At 48.1% G+C, this 20771-nt stretch overlaps 10 protein-coding genes across 10 annotated transcripts; 3 read left to right on the top strand and 7 right to left on the bottom strand.

Annotated features, from left to right (window-relative positions):
• Positions 1–1060: 1060 nt before the first annotated feature.
• Positions 1061–3354, top strand: B0J16DRAFT_262436 (lipoxygenase; the record flags this gene model as incomplete). The annotated part of the gene is made up of 2 exons (XM_046123306.1): positions 1061–1326; positions 1377–3354. The coding sequence occupies 2 exons, from the start codon at positions 1061–1063 to the stop codon at positions 3352–3354; spliced, it is 2244 nt and encodes a 747-aa protein (XP_045985624.1).
• Positions 3355–3456: 102 nt separating this feature from the next.
• Positions 3457–5396, bottom strand: B0J16DRAFT_368070 (general substrate transporter). The gene is made up of 2 exons (XM_046130183.1): positions 4012–5396; positions 3457–3952 (listed from the first exon to the last, which is right to left on the bottom strand). Exons 1-2 carry the CDS (start codon positions 5322–5324, stop codon positions 3607–3609), a joined length of 1659 nt encoding a protein of 552 aa, XP_045985623.1. The 5' UTR covers positions 5325–5396; the 3' UTR covers positions 3457–3606.
• Positions 5397–7539: 2143 nt separating this feature from the next.
• Positions 7540–8452, top strand: B0J16DRAFT_353415 (class I glutamine amidotransferase-like protein; the record flags this gene model as incomplete). Its single annotated transcript, XM_046129312.1, has 2 exons — positions 7540–8193; positions 8279–8452. 2 exons carry the CDS (start codon positions 7540–7542, stop codon positions 8450–8452), a joined length of 828 nt encoding a protein of 275 aa, XP_045985622.1.
• A 3-nt stretch (positions 8453–8455) lies between these two features.
• Positions 8456–9018, bottom strand: B0J16DRAFT_353414 (uncharacterized protein; the record flags this gene model as incomplete). Its single annotated transcript, XM_046129311.1, has 2 exons — positions 8456–8780; positions 8852–9018. The coding sequence occupies 2 exons, from the start codon at positions 9016–9018 to the stop codon at positions 8456–8458; spliced, it is 492 nt and encodes a 163-aa protein (XP_045985621.1).
• Positions 9019–10096: 1078 nt separating this feature from the next.
• B0J16DRAFT_331663 (HSP20-like chaperone) lies at positions 10097–11195 on the bottom strand. Its single transcript, XM_046126614.1, has one exon. The coding sequence runs from the start codon at positions 11133–11135 to the stop codon at positions 10233–10235; it is 903 nt and encodes a 300-aa protein (XP_045985620.1). The 5' UTR covers positions 11136–11195; the 3' UTR covers positions 10097–10232.
• Positions 11196–11848: 653 nt separating this feature from the next.
• On the bottom strand, positions 11849–12991 carry B0J16DRAFT_331661 (GLEYA domain-containing protein). Its single transcript, XM_046126613.1, has one exon. It carries the CDS (start codon positions 12892–12894, stop codon positions 11959–11961), a length of 936 nt encoding a protein of 311 aa, XP_045985619.1. The 5' UTR covers positions 12895–12991; the 3' UTR covers positions 11849–11958.
• Positions 12992–13854: 863 nt separating this feature from the next.
• Positions 13855–14901, top strand: B0J16DRAFT_393644 (uncharacterized protein). Its single transcript, XM_046132074.1, has one exon. It carries the CDS (start codon positions 13906–13908, stop codon positions 14764–14766), a length of 861 nt encoding a protein of 286 aa, XP_045985618.1. The 5' UTR covers positions 13855–13905; the 3' UTR covers positions 14767–14901.
• A 76-nt stretch (positions 14902–14977) lies between these two features.
• Positions 14978–16640, bottom strand: B0J16DRAFT_298962 (major facilitator superfamily domain-containing protein; the record flags this gene model as incomplete). Its single annotated transcript, XM_046124515.1, has 3 exons — positions 16539–16640; positions 16295–16474; positions 14978–16240 (listed from the first exon to the last, which is right to left on the bottom strand). The coding sequence occupies exons 1-3, from the start codon at positions 16548–16550 to the stop codon at positions 14978–14980; spliced, it is 1455 nt and encodes a 484-aa protein (XP_045985617.1). The 5' UTR covers positions 16551–16640.
• Positions 16641–17260: 620 nt separating this feature from the next.
• Positions 17261–18891, bottom strand: B0J16DRAFT_393639 (Aldehyde/histidinol dehydrogenase; the record flags this gene model as incomplete). The annotated part of the gene is made up of 4 exons (XM_046132073.1): positions 17261–17839; positions 17902–18222; positions 18285–18587; positions 18640–18891. The coding sequence occupies 4 exons, from the start codon at positions 18889–18891 to the stop codon at positions 17261–17263; spliced, it is 1455 nt and encodes a 484-aa protein (XP_045985616.1).
• A 619-nt stretch (positions 18892–19510) lies between these two features.
• On the bottom strand, positions 19511–20664 carry B0J16DRAFT_393637 (RmlC-like cupin domain-containing protein; the record flags this gene model as incomplete). The annotated part of the gene is made up of 3 exons (XM_046132072.1): positions 19511–19815; positions 19871–20320; positions 20379–20664. The coding sequence occupies 3 exons, from the start codon at positions 20662–20664 to the stop codon at positions 19511–19513; spliced, it is 1041 nt and encodes a 346-aa protein (XP_045985615.1).
• Between the last annotated feature and the right edge of the window lie 107 nt (positions 20665–20771).

The raw sequence follows: 20771 nt of genomic DNA, 5'->3' as shown, positions 1-20771 counted from the left end.
GACATACCCTCACATTGATAGACGATTGAACGAGAAAACAGCGTCTTAGAAAGGTTAGAGCTAGTGCAGATTTCCATTGGTGATGAGATGTAGATAAGATGAAAAGTATGTCTAATGACGGTGTTGCAGTAAAGGGTAATCAACACAAAGTCCAAGACGGGGAAACAGCTTCGTCCTACGATTGAGACAATGCAGGGATTGATGACCTGGCAAGGCGCAAACGAGGGACCGTTTCATACCATCAGTAAGATACGCTCAAACAGCCCGCCACATTGGTTGAACTTTGCCTTTTCCAGGTTCTGAACTGAGACAATGGGAAGCTAACGTTCTCAACCATGTTTTTGGCCAGATCTAGAAGCGCTTTTTTGGCCAATAGGAAAGCCCGTTTACTCAGACCCAGCTACTGATTGGTTCGCTTCGGCATGACCACGTGGACCCTCTTTGCGATGGATTTTGACCTCTCTTAACTGACCCTCATTGCATCAATTCCACAGAACACCAAGGCTAAGCGATGTGATATCTCACAGCCCCCCGAATCTGGTTTCCAGCTATGGACTTCGCCTAGTTCACTCTGGAGATTATGACCCGGTCGCCACATGTCTCATAACCTCCTCACGAGCTGAGGTCTGTTGGTTGAATACTACTTAATTCTTTGGGGCTAGATTCTTCTTCGCTCATTTACAACAGAAATGTCGTATGTGACACTGACTGGGGCTGACATGTGGCGAGCTGAGTCTCTGGTGATAATGAAATAGTGGCGAGCTGGAAAATAGATCTGGGGCAGAACAGTGGCCTGGCCTTTTGGTCTCGACACTTCCAGGGTGAAGACATCAGCTCACACCAAGTATGAGACCGGTACAGAGACTGTAAGCCATTTCAATACCACCTGACCCTTCGTGAAAAACTGAGATGCGAAGGCTTAGAGACAAGATCTTGAAAGATATAAAGTCCATCACCAGCGCTTCCTTGACTGAACACCATCACTCCCACATCCAACAGTCACAACCACTTCACATCAAGTACCTTGGCCTCTCACTTTAAGGCTATCTTTTCTTTCACAATGTCCACAACTGCCTCTGCTCCTCTTCAGTCCAAATTGGACGAGATCCTGAACTCGGGAATCAATCATAAGATTGAAGAAGATCCCATGCAGGTTTGGGACAAGGGAGTTTTCATCAATGAGCTCTTGAAGCAAGGAATTGCCCTCAGCACTAACGACGATGGCACAATCGACGGCGGTCTCGTCGCTAACAAGGGTCTCGAGAAGGGATCATACATGGGCACAAGACTTGCCTTGACTGAGATCTACAGTATCCTTGAAGACGCGTATGTCAATCCCCAACCTCGTTTGAGAAATACCACTAACAGACTTGCAGTGCTGTGTCTCACTTTGACTCGCGCGGATTTGAGCCTATCTTCCCCACCCAGAGAGACCTTGACGTTAAGAAGGGTATCTATCAGTGGAGTGACGGAAGCGATGGCTATCCCCCTCACCTCAAGGTTCAAGACAACGATGGAGCCAATCTTCCCAAAGATGAGCGACCCAGCCAAAACGGTGACTCTGACAAGCCTCGCTCAGATGGTGTTGGTGCGATCTTTGATCTAGCCGAGGTCAATCTGGTGCAGGGTATTGCTGGAGCGGTATCCTTCCTCATTCCCAAGAATATCGAGCACGATGGTACTCCGTACCAGGGTCCTACCATTGCCGATGTTGAGAAGTACAACAAAGCCAACCTCCCTGGTGCTGATGGTACCAGCAATGGAACCTCCAGCACGAGCAAGAGCCAGAATGCCGACATCATGAAGGGCAGAAATATCGGTGAACACGATGACTGGTATTCCGATGCCAGGTTTGCGCAACAGCACTTCAGTGGAGTCAACCCATCGACCATTGAGACTGCCCCAGCAGACAGAATCAAGGCTTACATCGATGAGGCCAAGAAGCAGGGGCTTGATAAGGTACAGAACCTGCTCGAAAATGGTAAAGACCTTCTCATCCAGGATTACTCGTACTTCCGCGAGGCTACTGGTGTCAAGAACGACCAGATCTTCCAAAACAAGATTTATGAGCTCAACGGAAGAACACCAACTGGAAAGTTCACTTGCCGATATGCTGCTGCATCCATCGTTATATTCCAACTTAACGAGGACGGACGCCTTCACCCTTTGGCCATCACGCTCGACTACAGAGGTTCTCTGGACGACTCGATCACCATCTTCAACAGCAGGCTGAGCCCTGACGAGAAGGGTCCCGTTGACGAGAAGGAAGACTGGCCTTGGAGATACGCCAAGACTGTAGCTCAGACTGCCGACTGGGCTAGACATGAGATTGCCTCTCACCTTGTCGACACCCACATGATCGAGGAAGCTATTATCGTCGCTACCAACCGAACTATTCCCGAGGACCACCTTCTGTACCAAGTTCTCAGCCCTCATTGGTTCCGAACTCTTGCTTTGAACGCTGCTGCAAGAAGACTTCTTGTCCCAGGTGTCATCGCCAGAGTTTCTGGTCTCGGTCCCAGCAGTCCCTCTCTCGATACTAAGGGTTATGCATATGGGCTGGTTGACTGGTCGTACAAGAACTTCAACTTCCAGGACAAGTACATTCCCAATGATCTCAAGAAGCGAGGATTCGACATTGAGGGTGAGAAGGGCGATAAGTACAGGAACTACCCTTACGCTAGTAGCATGTACTTTCTGTGGGGCATCCTTCGTGATTTTGTCAGGTCCGTCCTGGAGACTCAGTACAAGTCCGATGAGGACGTGCGAAGTGATGTGTACATTGGCACATGGTGCGAAGAGATCCAGACTCAGGGTCAAATCAAGTCGTTCCCCACTATCACAACTGTCGATCAGCTCATCGATGCTGTGACAATGTGCATCCACACCGCGTCACCTCAGCACACAGCAGTCAACTACTTGCAAGACTACTACTACAGCTTCGTGCCTTCCAAGCCACCAGCACTATGCACTCCGCTACCTCAGGACCTCAAAGCCCTCCAGGGCTACACCGAGAAGCATCTCACCGACGCTCTGCCTATCGGTACCGAGGATGCTAAGTGGAAGGACTGGCTTTTGGCTGCTCAGCTCCCTGAGCTCCTCAGCTTCAAGGTCGAGGATCGATACAACTTGATCACGTACGCCAAGTCTTTGTACAACGTGAACAAGGACCGAACCATTACCGAGAACAAGAAGTTCAAGGCCGCAGAGATCAAAGATGCAGCTGAGCTTCTGTACAGTCGTCTCAAGGATGCTTCTCTGATGTTTGAGTACATCTCCGCCATTCAGACTAAGGGGACTATTGAGTATCCCGTTCTCCAACCTGAGAACACTGCCATTTCAATCCTGATCTAAACTCTACGTCACAGTGCAGCTGGGTACAGGGCGTGGAGCAGAATTGGAATGAGTTTCTTTTGGAACTTGAGATCAGTTATATTTGAGCTACTGTTTATGTAAGGTCTTTAGCCCATAGTCAGATTGAAGTCTAAATTGAATCATCTGTTTTCTTAAACTATGTAAAGCGCTGATTTGTAACGAATCGTTTCCCTGTATACTGAATACAATATTGGAAATCTACTATTAAGCTATCCCTTCCGCGCTTCTTCTCTAGACGTCCTCACGCTCATCAGCTAGGGCCTGGGCCTTCTCGGAACTAATGTTGCTACCCTCAGCGTTGCGTCGGAACTCATCTTCCTGCAGCCTCAACTCCTGAGAAAGCTGGCCATGAGCCTTCCATACAGGCTTGATCTCGAATAGTCGGTTCATGGTGTCAAGAGGCAGACCCTTGGTTTCAGGGATGAAGAAGAAGACAAAGGTAGCGGAGAGGATCATAAGCGACGCGAAAAAGAAATAGACACCGTAGCCCATCTTGATGAACATCTGAGGAGTGAATCGAGACACGATAAAATTCCAGAACCAGTTGTTCGCTGCGGCGGAAGCTTGACCGAGGGATCTGCGTAATGTTAGGAATCTAGTGAAGTGTCAAAGGATAAAACTTTGTCAGTAACGTACCTGGACTTCTCGTCGAACATCTCAGAGTTGAGCACCCAAGGAATGGGGTTCCAGGTGGGCGAGTAGAAGACAGTCCAAAGATAGAAGAAGAAAACAGCGGCGATGCCACCGCTTGACATGGAAGGAGCGGCAGCTCCAGCTGCCTCAGCAGCAGCCACCTTGCCAGCAGGGTTGGCGACCTTGATGTAAGCTCCGATGAACCACATGCAAAGAGAACCACCAACGGAACCAATGATCAACAGCTTTCTGCGTCCGACAGTCTCAATCAAGAACAGGATGAAGATGATAGTGACAGTTGTCTTGACCACACCAAAGATACCGGTGGTAAGGAAACCGGTGTTGGTGCCCTGGATTCCAATACTCTTGAAGACAGTAGGACTGTAATAGTTGATAGCGTTGATGCCAGACCCGTTCTGCCAGAGGAACATCATGCCACCAAGGAAGAAACGCCACTGGATCTTTCGGCTCTTGAGCGCACTGAAAGGCTTCCAGAAGCCGGGACCAACTTCTCGGTTGTAGCGGTCTAGCTCCTGGTCCATGTAGCTGATTTCTTCAACGATATAAAGGTCGTCAGCAGGCAGCTGTCTCAACCAGCACAGATTCTTCATGGCTTCCTCACGTCGGCCCTTGGAGAAGAGCCATCGAGGAGATTCCTTGATCCAGAAGGCACCGAAAAGCAGCATGCCAGCGGGGATAAGCTGGACAGCGAAAGGAATGATCCACTGCTTGTGGCTGGGGGCCATGGTCTCGGCCAGTCCGTAGTTGATCCAGAAGCCAACAAGGCCGCCGATCTGCCAGCCCAGTTCATAGATACCAACCAGGCGACCACGAATAGCAGGAGGAGAAAGCTCAGAGCAGTAGATGGGGACCATATTGGAACAGGCACCAACTCCTACTCCGGCAAGAACGCGACCAGCGATAATGAGTCCCAAGCCACGCTCAGCATTGGCGCCAAGCATCATGCCAGCTCCGAGCATAAAGACGAAGCTGAAGGCGATCAAGGAGTAACGTCGACCGATGAAATACGAGGTGATGTAGGCGAAGAGACTGCCGAAGAACGCGCCGGCTTGATAGACGGAGACGATGTTGGCTTTGAGAAGAGCGAGTTGGTCGGGCTCGTAGGATGCAAAGTCGAACTCCTCCGTGAAGGAAGGAAGCGCGATAGTGGTGCCAATGAAAGCAGAGTCATAGCCGATCATGCATGACGCGAAAGAGGCGATGGCAGCACAAGTGTAAACGCGCCAATTGTACACAGCCTTGGGAGTGGGCCGGTCCTCATTGACTGCAAAGATGTTGTTGATAGAGAGACCCATGGTTGATAACAGGTACCTTGACCAGCACAAGGGTCAATTGAATCCTGGGGCTGTTGTCTGATGAATCTGGGGAAACCATGGACTGGGGAAGCCTATATTTATGTAGATGAATCAGGGAGAAAATTCTTAATTGCCGCGCGTAAAGATTTACCCCATATTCTCCAGATTTTTTCACTAGCGTCAACTTTTCGAGTAAGGCACGGTTGCATCAAGTCATGCGTGTGGTTAGGCGAAACGCTAAAGTCAGTTAGAGTAGCACTAGCACGACCCAGACTTTGAACCCCGCATAACCTATACCCTGGGGTAATGAGGGGAATCTTCTCTCGACTCCGATGGCGGAAACGTGTCGATGGTTGCCATACAAGGCTAAAGCTTTATCCCAATACCGAGATTAAGACTTCTTCCCAAAGCATTCTTTTTAAAGAAAAGTGTATTAAGACAAGACATGCTATCAACCCTTCTGACCCTCCAAATCTACTATTAGTTTCTCCATTGCTATATCCCGTAGTCTTTATCCTTTAGGTTCTCAAAAGTCCAGAACTCCCCACTATCCGATCCGGTGGCTTAGGTCGAGAATTCAGTGGTGAGACCCGTTCCATTGTCGAATGAACCCCTCTTCAGATGTTGTCGAGGGTCTAGGCAGTAGATGACTATACCGTACCGGCTATCTTGGCTTGTAACCTGAACAATCAGTAGTAGACTCCCAATCCAGGTATGAGCCTTCGCTTCTTCAAGCTCTAGCCTTGTTTCACATCGAGGTCTCATCAAATCGCAGGTAATTGATTGACCATCCTTGCTTATCTGATAACCATCCAAAAAAATACATCAGGAAAGGTCTTTCCATAGTCGTTTACATATTGTATTGATATGAGGGTAAGGCAAAAAATGTTCATGTGTGGGCAAAGGAGGCATAATGCCCTGCGGAAAGTGTAAACATCTTTAGAAATATCATCTGATGGGATGGCATATTGTTTGTCAAGGCCATGCCTCAAAATGGAATAGTGTTTGTTAAGGTTAAGAAGATTGTAACTCATAAAGCCCGCACGTCTGCCGGTCGGTAGTCACTGTTCAGAAAGCTGAAGCCTTCAGTTAGAAGAGTCAGCGTATTAGTGAACTAGTGTCTCTTGCAAGGTGGATATACCTACTTGAGGCTTGACGTCGCAATGTGAATACCCTTCTGGATGCATAAGAGAGAGCCCGGACACGAGCTGGGTTGCAATCTCACGTCCACCTTCCTCTGAAAAATGTTGGTACTTCCTCACATAGTTGTATAGATCCCTGCAGGAAAATACTCCGTTATGATGTAGAACTTAGATGATGACGCAAAACAGCCTAGCGACTTCACGAAGTATGTTGAGTACTATTCATTCAATGCCAGTCAGTTGATTTGATCACGGTATGAAGATCTAAACAGCTGCTATAAATCATGACTCCTGGAGCGCACCTTGTCGTGAGAGTCCCCACGAGAGCCAATCCGTTATCCAAACAGAGAACACATTTCAAAGCCTGGAAAAGAAGAAGATACCATTTTGCAAAGCTGAGATTGCTATTGAAAGAAGCGAAGGCAAATATCACATGCTGGATACTGTATCTCAAGACGCTGTCCAGCAGAAGCGTGCGCGTGAGCTAGCTTCAAGGCTCCGGGACTCTAACCCTTTCACTTTCGGCACTTTCGGCACTCTCGGATCTCAGGGCATCGTGCGGCAATAGAGCAATTTGTCATTGGTCTTTGTTTAACTTTGAAGACGAGGATGAAGTGGCGGTTGGTTCGCGATAAGTGAAGACAATCATAGATACAATAAGCATTATCTGTTACTAGCAAAGCATAAATGATAATGCAGACTGATCGAAACGTCATGGTGATGCGTTCGGAAGTAATCGTTATCTAACAATACCGTTCTGTAAGAACTTGTATTCGTAGGTATTAGCGCTATGCGGGGGTCCGTCCAATCATGCATGAAACCCAAGACTCCAATCACCAGGAAACCAGTTGAAGATCAGCTCTGGGGTCTTTAGATTAAACCTTAGTGACCCCACAGTCTATAAAACCTCCTCTCCTTCTCGATGATGTCTCCCACGAGAACTTCGTCCTCCCAAATTATTCTGAACGTCACCAGTTATAAAGAATATTCCAAAAACCAGTATTTTTAAAGCTATTTCTTTTTCTTTTCTTCTTCTTTTCATTCTGTTGGATTAACCCCACCGCAGCGACATTATGCCGGACCAAAATGACAAAGCACCTGTTCGCGACATGGCAGAAGATGACGCCTACTTCCCATCACCTTTCTCTCTCACGCAGTACGTCACTGCCAAGACAGACTTTGACGGAGCCGACTATCCAAACAAATACACCGGCGGCAAGTGGAAAGTCCTTATGATTGGTACACAGGAGCGTTACCTCAAAATGGCAGATGGCAAGTTCTTCTCCACTGGCAACCACCCAGTAGAAATGCTGCTGCCCATATATCACCTTGACGCTGCTGGATTCGATGTTGATGTCGCCACGCTTTCAGGAGACCCTGTCAAACTTGAAATGTGGGCGTTTCCAAAGGAAGATGAGGCTGTGAAGGAGATCTACGACAAGTACAAACAGAAGCTGCGTAGTCCGCTCAACCTTTCCGAGGTCTGGCATGGCAAGGACGGTAAAGGGTTTACTGAAGAAACGCCTTACTTGGCAATTTTTATTCCTGGCGGTCATGGCGCTCTTAACGGTGTACCTTTCAGCAAGACAGTCGGTGATATTCTTCGCTGGGCTCACACCAACAATCGTTTTTTTATCACCCTCTGTCATGGACCAGCTAGTATCCTCGCAGCTGATCTTGGGAGGCCAGAGGGATCCAAGTTTATCTACGATGGTTACAGCGTTGACGTCTTCCCTGACTCGCTGGACCAGGGTTATAACATAGATATTGGCTATATTCCTGGAAAGATGGAATGGCTATATTCCTGGAAAGATGGAATGGCTGGTTGGCGAGCGACTTAGGAAGCTTGGTGTTACGCCGATTAACAAGGATATCACTGGAGAATGCCATCGCGATCGTTTGTTGCTTACTGGCGATTCCCCATTGGCTTCAAACAATCTGGGCAAATTGGCAGCGAAGACATTGTTGGAGGAGGTAAACAAGTAACGTCTAGGGGGTACAAATAGGTATATGTTGACCACTTGGTTCTTTAGAGCCATCAAGGTCAAGATAAGGACAATCTTTAGGCTCAGCATAAAACGTGCCACCGAACTCCTTGATCTTCCGCCAACGCTCCTCCATTGTAAACACGTTGTCAATCCTTCCTAGACCCTTCCAGGTCGATTGAAATTTTGTTGCCTGGAGAGCCCAGACACCGCCGTCGATCGGCCACCCAAGATACAGCCGTGGTGCATTGCTGCCCAAAGAAGCACGGTGCGACACCTCTTCTACTTGTGCATAGGGATCCTGATACCAGGTGGCGCCTAGTTGGCGCCTAGTTGGCGCATTTTGGCGCACCAGGCCTCCTCCTCTTGAGGATCATCCGATCATTTGGTAGCCTTGAACAGGTCGACACCAAGAAAGTTGAGTTCTGCCACTGAGCAATGGATGCTATAGTAACCGCCTTTTGCGGGCCATCCAGTCAACCCGCCACCAGGCTGGCCACCAAACTCGCTTCGAGGGAACCATGTATTCCCGTATTCGCCATCAAAGCCACCTTCGCTGCTTAACATATCCTCTGCTTCGCTCAAGTCTGATTTGAATTCGACAGGGCCTTCTTGTGATCGATAAGAACTGGAGAAGAAAACGCTCAAAAGTAAGAGTGCGAACAAGACAACCAAAGTCTTGTTTGTAAACATTGAGGCTGATTTCAGAAAGCTAGTATTGAAAGATGATAGTGTGAGGGTGCAAGTACCGTCTCGAGAATGAGAACAGGCTCTCGGACTTGTTGCCTGAAGCGGGGTTGCTCTTATGAGAGCAGGGGTAGTGTAGATGATCCGATTCCGCAGACCAAAGTTTCGTTGTTGGTCGGTATGCATAACAAAGTTGACGAATCACGTTTGAGCATTAACCTCTACTCCAGCGAAGCGGGCAGTCTGTTGGTCGCCGGTTGACTTCTCAGTAGTATTAGCTTCATGCGTCTTGTCAGTGTTGCTTAAATTAGAAATCTAAGAATAGACCTCCATCGAGTGAGCTAAAGTAAATAATTGGAGCTCGCCGTGTCCTACCGGGAACTTTGTTGTATGTTTGCTTGTTTATGCTTATGCTGCTTGGAATGCTTGGCTACCATGTTGCAAGACTGTCAGAGGCTATCCAGCCCTCGAGATCTGGAGAAATTGGCCCTCTTCTGTGTTCTTTCAAAAGCATTAATGGTAGTCTCATAGTTGAGTCCATAGTCACCGGGCGACTCCTCATCTGATCCAATATCAGACCAGCTCTTAGCATCACTCTGATCCTCATTGGTGCCCTGTTGGTGGTCATCTGAGCACATATGGATATAAGATAATTACAATCAGCCGATTATGGTGTCGACATTTGATGCACGCAGCCGGCTTGTCCCTGTCGGACTTATCGCTCGATGCAAGGATTAAAGTCCCAGTTAGATAAAGTTTATTGACTGCTGAAGGCATTGTTATGACGTTCTTTTTGGACACAAAGGTTCCCCCGGAGGAACTATCGCGAGTTTATGTGTCTCAAATTGCTATTAGTGGTAGGTCACAACGCGATGGAGGACGTGATATCTACAATAGGAAGGACGCTATTTCACGACGGAATGATAAGACATAAGAGCATCAAAGACTTTGATTTAAAGGTTAGACTTGACATTGGTCAGTATTAAGGAAATAATTGATTGAGTAGTAAGTAAAGTATTATAATAAAAAGCCCTTCAGTGTTCTCGTGCCTAAAACTAACAATTGAAACAACCTATCAACTAATATCCGACCCTTTATTCGATTTCAATGCGATGAGACTTGGGTGTAACCTTGGGAATGACCACAGTTAAGAGGCCATCCTTGAGCTCTGCAGTGACTGCCTCGTGGTTGACATAGGTGGGGAAGGTAAAGTAGCGGGAGAACTCCTTGCGATAGCCAGAGCGCCTTGGCTCTTGGGGCTGCTCAGGCTGCGCAGGCTGCTTCTCCTTGGCCTTCTCACTGAGAGTCTCAGGCTCTGGCTGGTTGCTGGTCTCTGACTTTCCTGATGTGTGGCTCAAGACCTCAAAGTCGTCACCATCGACATCGTCCTCGACGGTGGCCTGGTATGAGCTCCTGCTTCGGGTGTCTTCGTTGTCTGACTCGATGGTCGGGGCGGGAGCAGTCTTCTCAGGGGTGGCTTCATCTGCCTTGGGGGCATCTGTGAATCGCTCAACCTTGCCACTGACGACAAGCTTGGTAGGCTCAGGGAACTCGACAGTGACGTGTTCTTTGTTCAGACCAGGGAGTTCGCCATAGATAACGAAGGAGTCCTCCGTCTCGTGAGCCTCAAAGCGGGGCTCCCATGGGCGAGCGTTAACTCGGTAGGTGGGGCAGGCAACCTCAGCGCGGCTATTCTGCTGAGGGTGGCATTGGCGCTTTCGCTGCGGCTGTGGCTGTTGGGGCTGCAGGACTGACTGGTCGAGTTCCCTGAGTAGATGGTAGAGTGGGTTGATTGGAGCCTGGACATGGTAGGCGGTGCGGGGAAGGAAGAATGCCATTGTGTTGATGTGTTTCGGTGGTAAACTGGAAAAGGTAATTGTAATAATGGCTTTGGCTTTTGATTGGCTGAGTGGATGCTTGTGCTTGGTGTAATTGATTGAGATGTAAAGATACTGAATTCTGATAATTAAAAAGTCACCAAGGCCGTCGAAACTCATTTATTTATACAATAATGTTTTGTATTGGCACTTAGGCAGCGCGTTGTTGCGCAAGCTGTTACTCACCATGTCGAAGGGCCATGATCTTACTCGAAGCATCGAGAAGATCCACGAAATATTTTCTGCTGAGTGAGACACCATTTGTCAGTACCCTGTCATTCCACAGCCATACCCAGCCACTGTGGCGTCTTCGACTGCTTGGAAATCCACATTATGAATCCCCGCAGGCTGCAGCCAACGAATGATCCAGAATTGTTTTAGTCTGAACCAATCAAAGTGGGTCATGCTACTGACAAATGCATTTCCTACCCGATACCAGAATAATGATCATAACAAAATTGATTTACAGCAACAGAGTCAATTTCTTTCAATGTCTGTTAAGTCTCCTGAACTTCAGAGCTATTTTAACTCCAATTGCGCCTATGCTCACTTATAGCTTCTCTCATTGATGATCAAGATTGATGCCTTGATCATGCTCTCGTCAATTGATTTTTGCGAATCGGCAGCAGTTTCACTATTCCATCCAAGACTGTCCTTGCTAGAATAGCGGACTAACTTTTTTTCCGATTCATCAGCTGTGCAGGCCATTATTCAGGGTCTTACGTCATATCTTATCTCTGTTATCAATCCACCTTATCGTTTAATCTCGTCAGGCTTTATCCCCATAGGTTTACACGTCAGTATAACACCGTTAATTAATTGCGATGAAGACAAATTGAATTAAAATAATATTATTACTATTACAGAATCCCTTTTAAACCGAGACAGGCATGTCTTAAGTGATTGCTTTCTTTATCATCTGTTCAGACCGGACGAGAAACGCTTAAATTTCCGACCCAAAGGGAATGTAAAGCGGGGCTTGGGTACCATCACATGAATATCGCACAATGTAAGGGCTCGAGGCAACGTCATTGCCAACTAGAACCTGTCCACTGGGAGATGTGACAGTAAAGGTAAAGCCGCCACCGTACTGCGCCTGGCCATAAACAAAGCGGAGGGGGATGTAAACACCAGCGGGAATATCCACCTCGTATCTAGCACTTCCTGCAATGTGATCGGGCTGGTTATAGAGAGCCTTGGCATCAGCGTTACCCGAAGTCCATCCAGCATACGCCTTTGCGCCAATCCAGAGATAAAGTGCATCGTTAACGTATGGGATGTCAAACTTGTATGTTCCAGCCTCGCAAGCATACAGGTAGGCATGGTGGTTCAGGGCGAAGTAGTCAAGAGCCAGGTCTTGGGAAGAGCCGTAGATAGGGCCACTTTGGGCCCCGCTGCTGGGCTGATAGAGGCCACCAATCTGGCGAGTGGTCCCAACGTAGAGAGGATTCGCTTGTTTGAAGGACTGAGGACGGAAAGAGGAGTAGGTAGTGTCGGTGTTTTGGGCAGGATTGCTGTAGTATGCCCAGTCGAAGCCGAGGTTGTTGCAGCTTACAGGAGTAGGGCACGCAGCTGCACCGGTTGTGGATGCTTCCTCGGTGCTTGTGGGGACCTCTGAAGTCGTGTCGGCAGCTGCAGTGGTCGTTGTCAACTCAACCGTAGGCTCCTCGGTTGTCTGAGAGCTCTGCTCAGTTGTGAAAGCGCTGGAGACTTCGGTAGTATCGGATACCACGATAGTGGTACTCGAGTCAATCGCGGTAGATTCCTCTGTTGTAGTAGAGGCAACCTGGGTGGTTTGCGAAGTGATTGGCTTGCAAGGTCCAGCCTGAATGCTGGCGGTCAGAAAGACCAGCACGCTAAGAAGGGCCTTCGACTTCATTATAGCGTCAATGCCAGGGGAATGAAAGTTGACGAAGGACTGGAGACTCCTGAAAGAGTGATTTGTTTGTAGAATGAAGTTCAGTATTGAGTAGTTGACTGTGCTCTAAGCGTGGGAGACTGTAGATATTTTATGGGCTTCTGGACGACACGGTCTGACCGTAGTGTAATTTTAATTGATAGAGTGCCCCTGCGTGAAAATCGATAGTTCTGAAAGTTAGTGGGACATCTACACGCTATCGGCACTAAACCATGGAAACGGTCAGGGGAATGAGCAATGTAGAAATGATCAACGTCAGCCTCAATGTAACTTTTAACAAAGTTTTTGTTTAAGCTATCGGGTAGATTGCATTGCAAAGCAATTCACACCGACGCACAAGCTCTCAACTATGCAAGGTAGAAATAAGTTAAAAAGCTACATGTCCATCCATCCATCTAGCGTTGTCAACACCAGGTATTTCTGTCAGTAGTATTTCGTGTACAGAGTATCTTGCGATCCACCCGAACATCTAAGCTAGCAAATGACATCCTGGATCTGATAGATAATGTCACAGAGGCTGTCGCTCTCGATGTCCCTTGTGCGGTCTTCCATTTGCCCCTCGGTTTAACCGAGGCACACACATCTTGAACAGCCTGGGCGCGCCTTGACATAATTATAATTAATATAGTTTGTCCGCGACTGACAGCAGGAGCGTCGGTCCTTTCTTTTCACACACATTCGGCAATTGTTTCGGTTGTTTGTCAATTCTGTGCAGAAGAAACTCTTTGTTAGTTCAATTACCAAATTCGGTCCACTAAGCCAAAAATAGTAAAAACATAAGGACGAGGTCGCTCCGCACCTTGCACGGCCATCTTTACTGATGGGTAATGGCGCAACTGAAAGGGCATTATAAATTATCCCTAAAATCTGAAAGAATTCCAGTATCGTTAAAAAATGTCAAAAAAAGACATCGCGATAGCCCTCATCTGATACATCAGTGACGTTCTCTCTCTTCAATCCACATAACCTATTATGTCTTTCGTCGCCAACCCAGCTCAAGTTGCCGCTTTTAAAAAGCGATGCACTGAGCCAAGCTATTCCCAGGAAGGCTTGGTCATTGAATTCACTACAACAAGAGACTTTATCCAAAATATCCTCCCACCAACTCTCGAGCCTGCAGATGAACCAACCGGGCTTATTAATATTTCTCTTTGGCAGAGCAATGTATGCGGCGATTTCGAGCTCTCCTCCGTCTCCGTGCGCTGTAGAGCCGACGGCGTTGAGGGCTACTGGGTCCTCCACCTCATCGTCTCCGAGGTCCCTGCCATCACTTGGGGTCGAGAGACATGGGGTGAGGTGAAAAAGGAGGGCAAAGCTCGACTCGTGTCCAACGGAACGCGCAAGTACGCGTATTCAGAGCGGGCAGGCGTCCGCCTTATCGAAATGGATGCCGACTTTGTTGGCTGCGAGCCCGGAGGCCCAGAAACGGTCGAGTGGTATGACTTTGAAGTCAAGGCATTCCCCAATGCCAAGGGAAATGGCCTCGAAGCAGATCCCAAGCTTATCACAATTAAAGTCGTCGATGAAAATGCCATTCGGTATGTTGGAAAGGGAAAATTGACATTACGTGGCACATTGTTTGATCCGTTGCATACGATTCCTATCCTAGATGTAGGTGACTTCACTTACAGCACTGGAACCAGCAACTGGGCTGTGCAGTCCGAACGAAGGCTTTGCGCGGCTGATGATTACTTGCCATTCTTTGTGCTAAGACACTATGACGATGTGCGCCGTTTGCAAGTTGGATCGGGACTGGAATCATTGCAGTGTGAGGATAAGGAAGACACTCAAGGTTCTGAATCACGTATCTGGACGAGATCATACAGAAGCTAGATATATAGCACATCTAAGAGATGAGGAATTATCTATCTAGCCTACGACTCTAATGAATACGCCTTTTTATATAATTCCGCCCAGAGGTCTCCCCGGGCTAACATTAACATCTGAACTGCAGAGTGTAAATACTAGGGTCTCAATAAATCTATTGACATTACAAATACGGTTTCCAAAATGAAAGCATGCTAATAAACTAAGCACATAATAATTAACGAGTGTAAGCAGCGCTCTTTCGTACGATAGCATGACTCCAAAACCAGATGGGGATTACGAGTAGGTAGCCCAGCCAGAGAAGAGCAGACATAATAGCAAACTGTTTAAACACGCCCATGGCCTGCATCCAAGGAACCGAAGCATAGGAAACACCAAAAGCCAGGCAGTTCTTCATAACATTCACTAAAACGCCGATATCCCCAGCCCTGGACGGCATGCTATTCACGGCATAAGTGAGCAGGATATTCGCAGAGCCCGTCAAGCCAAAAGCGAGAAGTGACCATCCCACGCACACCAGGATCCAAGAATCGGGACGTCTTAGAGCATGCCCAAGGACTAGACACCCGGTAGGGCTGCTAAGGGCTCCCAGTAGCACCATGGGCAGTCTACTTCTTGGATCTGGCCCTGAAATGTTCATTCGTGCCGATCGGAGAAATAGAAGGTCTGCAAAATAGCCACCGAATGGAAGACCAACGAGGAGACCAAGTAGCGACGCAAGATTTAGAAGGCCGATAGAACGCGCTTTCCAAAGCAGAGGAGGTGAGGCGTAGATGAGAGAAATGAGAACCGACGTGATAACTGTCCAGCCAATTGTGAGACCGAAGACATAGACCGTGACAAGAACCTGTGGTGCTGCAAGGAGCTGGAGTGGCTGTACAAGTAAAGAAGGCATTCTAGTCCACTGCAAAGGGATGCAGTCTCGACTGAAAGACCTGGACATCCATTCTTTCCTTAATGGCGCTGACGACATTTCCGAGGTTGGGGAAGGGAAAAAAACATCCTCAACAGATGCTGTAGTCGGTTTATGTTCAATCGTGCCTCCGCCGCTGACTTCCTCGGGAGGGATATGTCCCCCCTCATCAACCGTGTGAGCTGTCTCTGGCAACATTATGATGGAGCAAAATAGGTTCAAACCCATGAAGATGGATATTATTCTCAAGTACCACCGCCAACTACCCAGGTCTGTTCCTATCGCTCCAGACACAATAGGTCCGATGGCAGAGCCAGAGGCAAGAAAGCCCACGTAAACGACCATAGCTCGGCCGAGCTGATGGGCTGGAAAGGTCTCGGCGACGATGATCGGTCCAAGAGCCTCCACTAGGCCACCAGCCAATCCACCCAATATACGTGAGGTTCGGAGCGAGTCGTAGGTAGATGCTTCACCGGACCAGATATTGCAAGCGATGAATAAAACTAGGGATACAAGGACGGTAAGTCGCTTGCCGAAGAAAGACGATAGTGGCAGGGCCAGGAGGTTCTATCAATGTCAGCAGTTTTCTTAGATAGCAGCAAGAGATAGACAGCTTCTTACCGACAGTCCAAGAGTGAGCAAAGCGTATGTAACCAAGTTGGATGCTTGGGACTGCGAACAATGCAACTCTTGAATGATCAAACCGAAAAGTGGAGAGAGACCGGCACACCACGCGTTTCCAAGAAGATTGTAGAAGCTGACATTGAGAAGCACCAAGAACCGCCACCACAGCGGCCAGTCCTAGAAAGCAATTATTAGTTGGTATTTGCGACAAAGAACCTGGGTTGATCTCGGCGGGACGTACGAGAGGAGACATGACTGCGGCCAAGATTGTTGATTCGAATAAACGGTCAATGGATTCTGAGTGAGATACAAGTTGGTAATGTGAGAATGAGAACAGTGAGAGCGCCAGGTGAGTGCCAAGTGGTAGGTAACAATGAATGGAATTGAACTCTTCGTACTGCTCCTTTTCATGCACTGGGCCTGTAATAGTAATTACGCAAGCTCATCTCGGGTCGGGGGCAGTCTTCCCGATTTTACCCCGGGAAAGCAACTACCGGACAGATCAAACTCTAAAACGGGTTTACCCCAGATTCTCCCCGCAATCATGATGTGGGATTATTCGATGATCTGACCGGGAAGTTTATCGTCAACAAGGCCCTTTCCTTCCCGCTTGGCTTTAGTAACCAAAAAGAAATAGTGATCCACGACTGATTTCTCTACCTAGACGAGGTCCAGCCCTCCCGTGCTTTTTAAGCCAGAGACTTCTACGAGAATAGGGCGTGCGATAAGAATCTGTCTTACTTTTGTTAGTATAAAACCCAACTATTTTACTCCTGGGTACTGTCCACTGTAACCGTAAGAAGATATGTTGAATGTTGTTTATAGCATTGGGTGCAACACGAGTTATCGTAAATTAATATGGGAAGGTTACTGGCTCAATGCAGTAGCATTTAAAACAACTGGGACTACCTGAATGATGTGTAAACTACAGGAATGTGACGGGGGGAAAAGGTAGCGATGCCCCTAGTGGTTTAGAATAACGGTCTGCGTCTCACAAAATTCCTCAAGGCCCCATTCCGCCCCAAACCTTCCGAACCCACTTAAACCCGTTCCCCCATGTGGCAGTGTCGGCTCATCGTGAACAGTAAGTGAGTTGATGTGAACAGCACCGACTTGGAGTTTGCGGGCTAGGTTCAATGCTCTGTAGTGGTCTCTGGTCCAAATAGAAGCCGACAGCCCGTAACCACCATCGTTCACAATCTTTACTGCATCTGCCTCGTCGGAAACAGCTACGATTCCAATGCAAGGTCCAAAAGACTCCGTCCTGAGGTAGGCCATTGAATCATTGACGCTGTCAAATATAGTGATTGGAATGAGCGGCGAATCGGACTCTGCATCAAGGTCGGATGAGAACTGTACGGATGACCCTTTGGCTGTAGCGTCAGAGATAAGAGCCCGAATTCTTGATGGGCTGTTTGAGCCGATGAGTCGAAATTTCATCCCAGATCTGTTGGCAAGGCTCTTGGCAATCTCGATTCTAAAATCATCCATGACACTCTCGTCAACAAGCACCAAGTCCGTTGACATACAGATCTGACCTCCCTTCATTTCGGTATCTTGTCAGCATGAGGAGCGAAAAGATGATAGAACAAGGGCTTGCTTACGTTGAGAGTTGCACCGGTGAGCACAGCTTCTGAAGCCTGGGCTAAATCGCTGTCTCTTAGAACGATCGAACAGTTCTTGCCACCCAACTCAAGAAGGACCGGCTTAAGAGCCTGGCCAGCTTGTTGAGCAATACTTCGCCCGACTTCAGTCGAGCCTGTAAAGTTGACTTTCCGAATTGCAGAATGTCCGATAAGATGTCCAACAATGTCAGGTGCGTCTTGCGGTCGGTGGAGGATGAAGTTGACAACCCCCGGAGGAAAGCCAGCTTGTCCAAACATCTCGGCTATGAAGTGATGGGTGCGAGGGCTTAACTCGGAGCCCTTAAACCACATGTATTCAGTATGAGACCTGAGATGGCTTGGGTATTGGATGGACGTTTTACCTTGAGAATCACCGTGTTGCCCATAGCTACGGGAGCAATGACTGCTCTGAACCCCAAAAACAGGGGGGCGTTCCATGGAGCTATGCCTAAGATAACACCGAGAGGGCGGGTGAAAACGAGACCATATGATCCTTGCGAGTCAGTGTAAGGAATCGTGCCGTTCAAAGTCCTTGACGTCAGTAGGTACGCGCACTCTTTGATATGTCTGATACTATCACTGATGTTGATTGCGGCCCAGTCATCCGAACAGTGAATCTCTGACTTGATTATGGCTGTGGCCTCGTCTTCGCGCTTGGCCAGATTCTACGAGGATCATTTTAGCTGGAATACCCTTTCATTAATTTGAATTGTTTACCTCTGCAAGTCGGAGGAGCAGAGCACGCCGATGGATTGGGGACGTCGCTGACCATTCCGCAAAGCTTCTGCTACAGCTCGCCGCAGCCTCTTCACAGTCGGAGATCTCTGCGCCTTGAAAGTACCCGCCCCCCAGAACGTGATGCTTCAGCGTATCAGGAGTCCTCAGAATGGACTTCCCATCAATGAGCATTGGGACATGTGCGCGTATGTACCCATCCTTTGGGTCAGTTTTGGCAGCTAAGTCCTGCATTTTTGTCTTTCGATATTCAACGATGTTGTATGCTGCGACAGGCTTTCGAAGTGGTTGTCAAAAGGCCAGTGGGTTTCTTTTCTTGGAGAATATTGTTCTATACAGAGTAGGCCTCGTCTACGAACTCAAGCCTCTGTGTGGTCGGGGTCCATCCGGGATAGTTCGGATTTAGGGGAAACGTCGGAAAGCTGCCTGAAAGTCCTACATCCAGATTGACTTCCGGCCCATGCTCCTCTCACGAAAAAGTCAAGCACAGAAAGCGCCTGATATGTTCATCAAACAACATATGGTCTTTTGACGGCACAACATCTCGATCCACTGAAGTCCGAGTTTCAATAGATTCGGAAGCACCCAGTATTTATGGAACCCGGTCGATACCATTAACCAGGCCTTGGCTTTTTCGGGACGTAGAAATAGTCGATCGGGCGTTTTGCTACCAGGGCAGCCCAAAGGTGCAAGATGTACTTAGGTAGTTAATGTCGTTAAGTCTAAAGTGGTTTGAAAGGCCACAGAACTAAAAAGAATCATTCGAAAAGACGCCATCCAGAGCACGTTTATTGTAATGAAGGTGGTGGTTCAATTCAAGATTGGTCTGACATTACTGTATGCTACACCTTGTTTATTCTGATACATAAGTCTCCACGTCAACTCCCTCCACTCTATAAAAACCCAAAGCCTTGAGCATAGGCTTATCATCAAATCTATATAGATAGACCTGGCCCTCTGCTCCAGCTTGATGTTGGTACTTGTGCCAGGCTGGGACGCAAAACGTATCACCCTGCTTCCACTTGAGTACAGAGTTGCCGACCTTGGTTGAACCAAAACCCTCGATGACATGATAGACTGCAGAACTAGTATCTCGGATTTCGGGAGATGTGGCGCAAGGCAATAATCTCTCTGCAGAGGCTCCGATAATTCTACCAACTGGTGAAGTGTTGTCAGCAATTAAAGTCTTGATCTGAGTACCAGAGAAACTCACTCTCGGCTCCATTACGCTTCAGGTAGGGTCTGGAAACCCAACCATCGGTGGCCGCATCTAGTTGTGACTGCATCTTGTCCCATGGGTAGACAATGTCGGACTCTGCAAAGTCCTCGGCTGGGTATCGTGCTGAGGAATAGTGCTCCACAAAGTGTACAGGAAAGTGGATGAAATTGGGAAGGTCGAGCCCATCAAGCCAGATGACGGGCTGGTCATCTCCACCTTCCTCGTTGGCTCCTTTCTTCCCATGATCATGCCAATTCCAGGTGGGAGTGACGATGACGTCGCGGGGCCTCATTGGAACTCTTTTGCCATGGACTGCCGTAAAGCCACCAGTGCCTTCGATGATGAATCTACAGGCAAATGCGGTATGCCTATGGGCAGGTGCTGTCTCATTAGGTTGAACTAGCTGAAGGCCAGCATACAAGGTGTCTGTGGTATAAGGTGCTTCTGTAATCTGCATGTTAATAATGCGGGTTCAGAAACGGACAGTTGAAAAGCACGGTACCTCTTGCGGGATTGCCCAACATCAGCACACGGCGCTCAGCTTGTTTCTCCGTGATCAGTTGCCCTGCTTTGACAAGGTAAGGCCTGATTTCGTCATAGTTCCAAACATGAGGGATGGTCTGTGGGTTGGGGGCAGGTGGGTTCAATCGCTGCATCTGGGCCCAAAGAGGAGATGTATTCGTAGCCTGGAGGGCTGCAACCAACTCGTCAGGATCCTTTATGAGCCCGGCGGCGGTGGCAGCGTTATGCTGTGGGCTTTTACTTGCGCTAGAGCTGGCAGAAGGCATCTTGGGAACAATTAATTGTATCGTTAAAGATTTTTGAGTTTGATAATTGGTGTTGAACAATAGCGTCTTGTCTTGGGTATGTGATACTTCAAGTTATGGTTTTATCT

Source organism: Fusarium flagelliforme (genome assembly GCF_020744385.1).
Source record: "Fusarium flagelliforme strain FIESC 12 MPI-CAGE-AA-0113 chromosome Unknown B0J16scaffold_2, whole genome shotgun sequence".
Lineage (NCBI taxonomy): Eukaryota > Fungi > Ascomycota > Sordariomycetes > Hypocreales > Nectriaceae > Fusarium > Fusarium flagelliforme.
The sequence above is the reverse complement of the archived record's forward strand: the minus strand, read 5'-3'. Positions and strand labels throughout refer to the sequence as shown.

Coding starts and splice junctions, on each gene's coding strand:
- B0J16DRAFT_393644 (XM_046132074.1), top strand. CDS start 13,906: ATGTCTTTCGTCGCCAACCCAGCTCAAGTTGCCGCTTTTAAAAAGCGA.
- B0J16DRAFT_368070 (XM_046130183.1), bottom strand. CDS start 5,324: ATGGGTCTCTCTATCAACAACATCTTTGCAGTCAATGAGGACCGGCCC. Junction 3,953..4,011: donor ATGTTCGACGAGAAGTCCAG/GTACGTTACTGA, acceptor AACATTACGCAG/ATCCCTCGGTCAAGCTTCCG.
- B0J16DRAFT_331661 (XM_046126613.1), bottom strand. CDS start 12,894: ATGAAGTCGAAGGCCCTTCTTAGCGTGCTGGTCTTTCTGACCGCCAGC.
- B0J16DRAFT_331663 (XM_046126614.1), bottom strand. CDS start 11,135: ATGAGTTTCGACGGCCTTGGTGACTTTTTAATTATCAGAATTCAGTAT.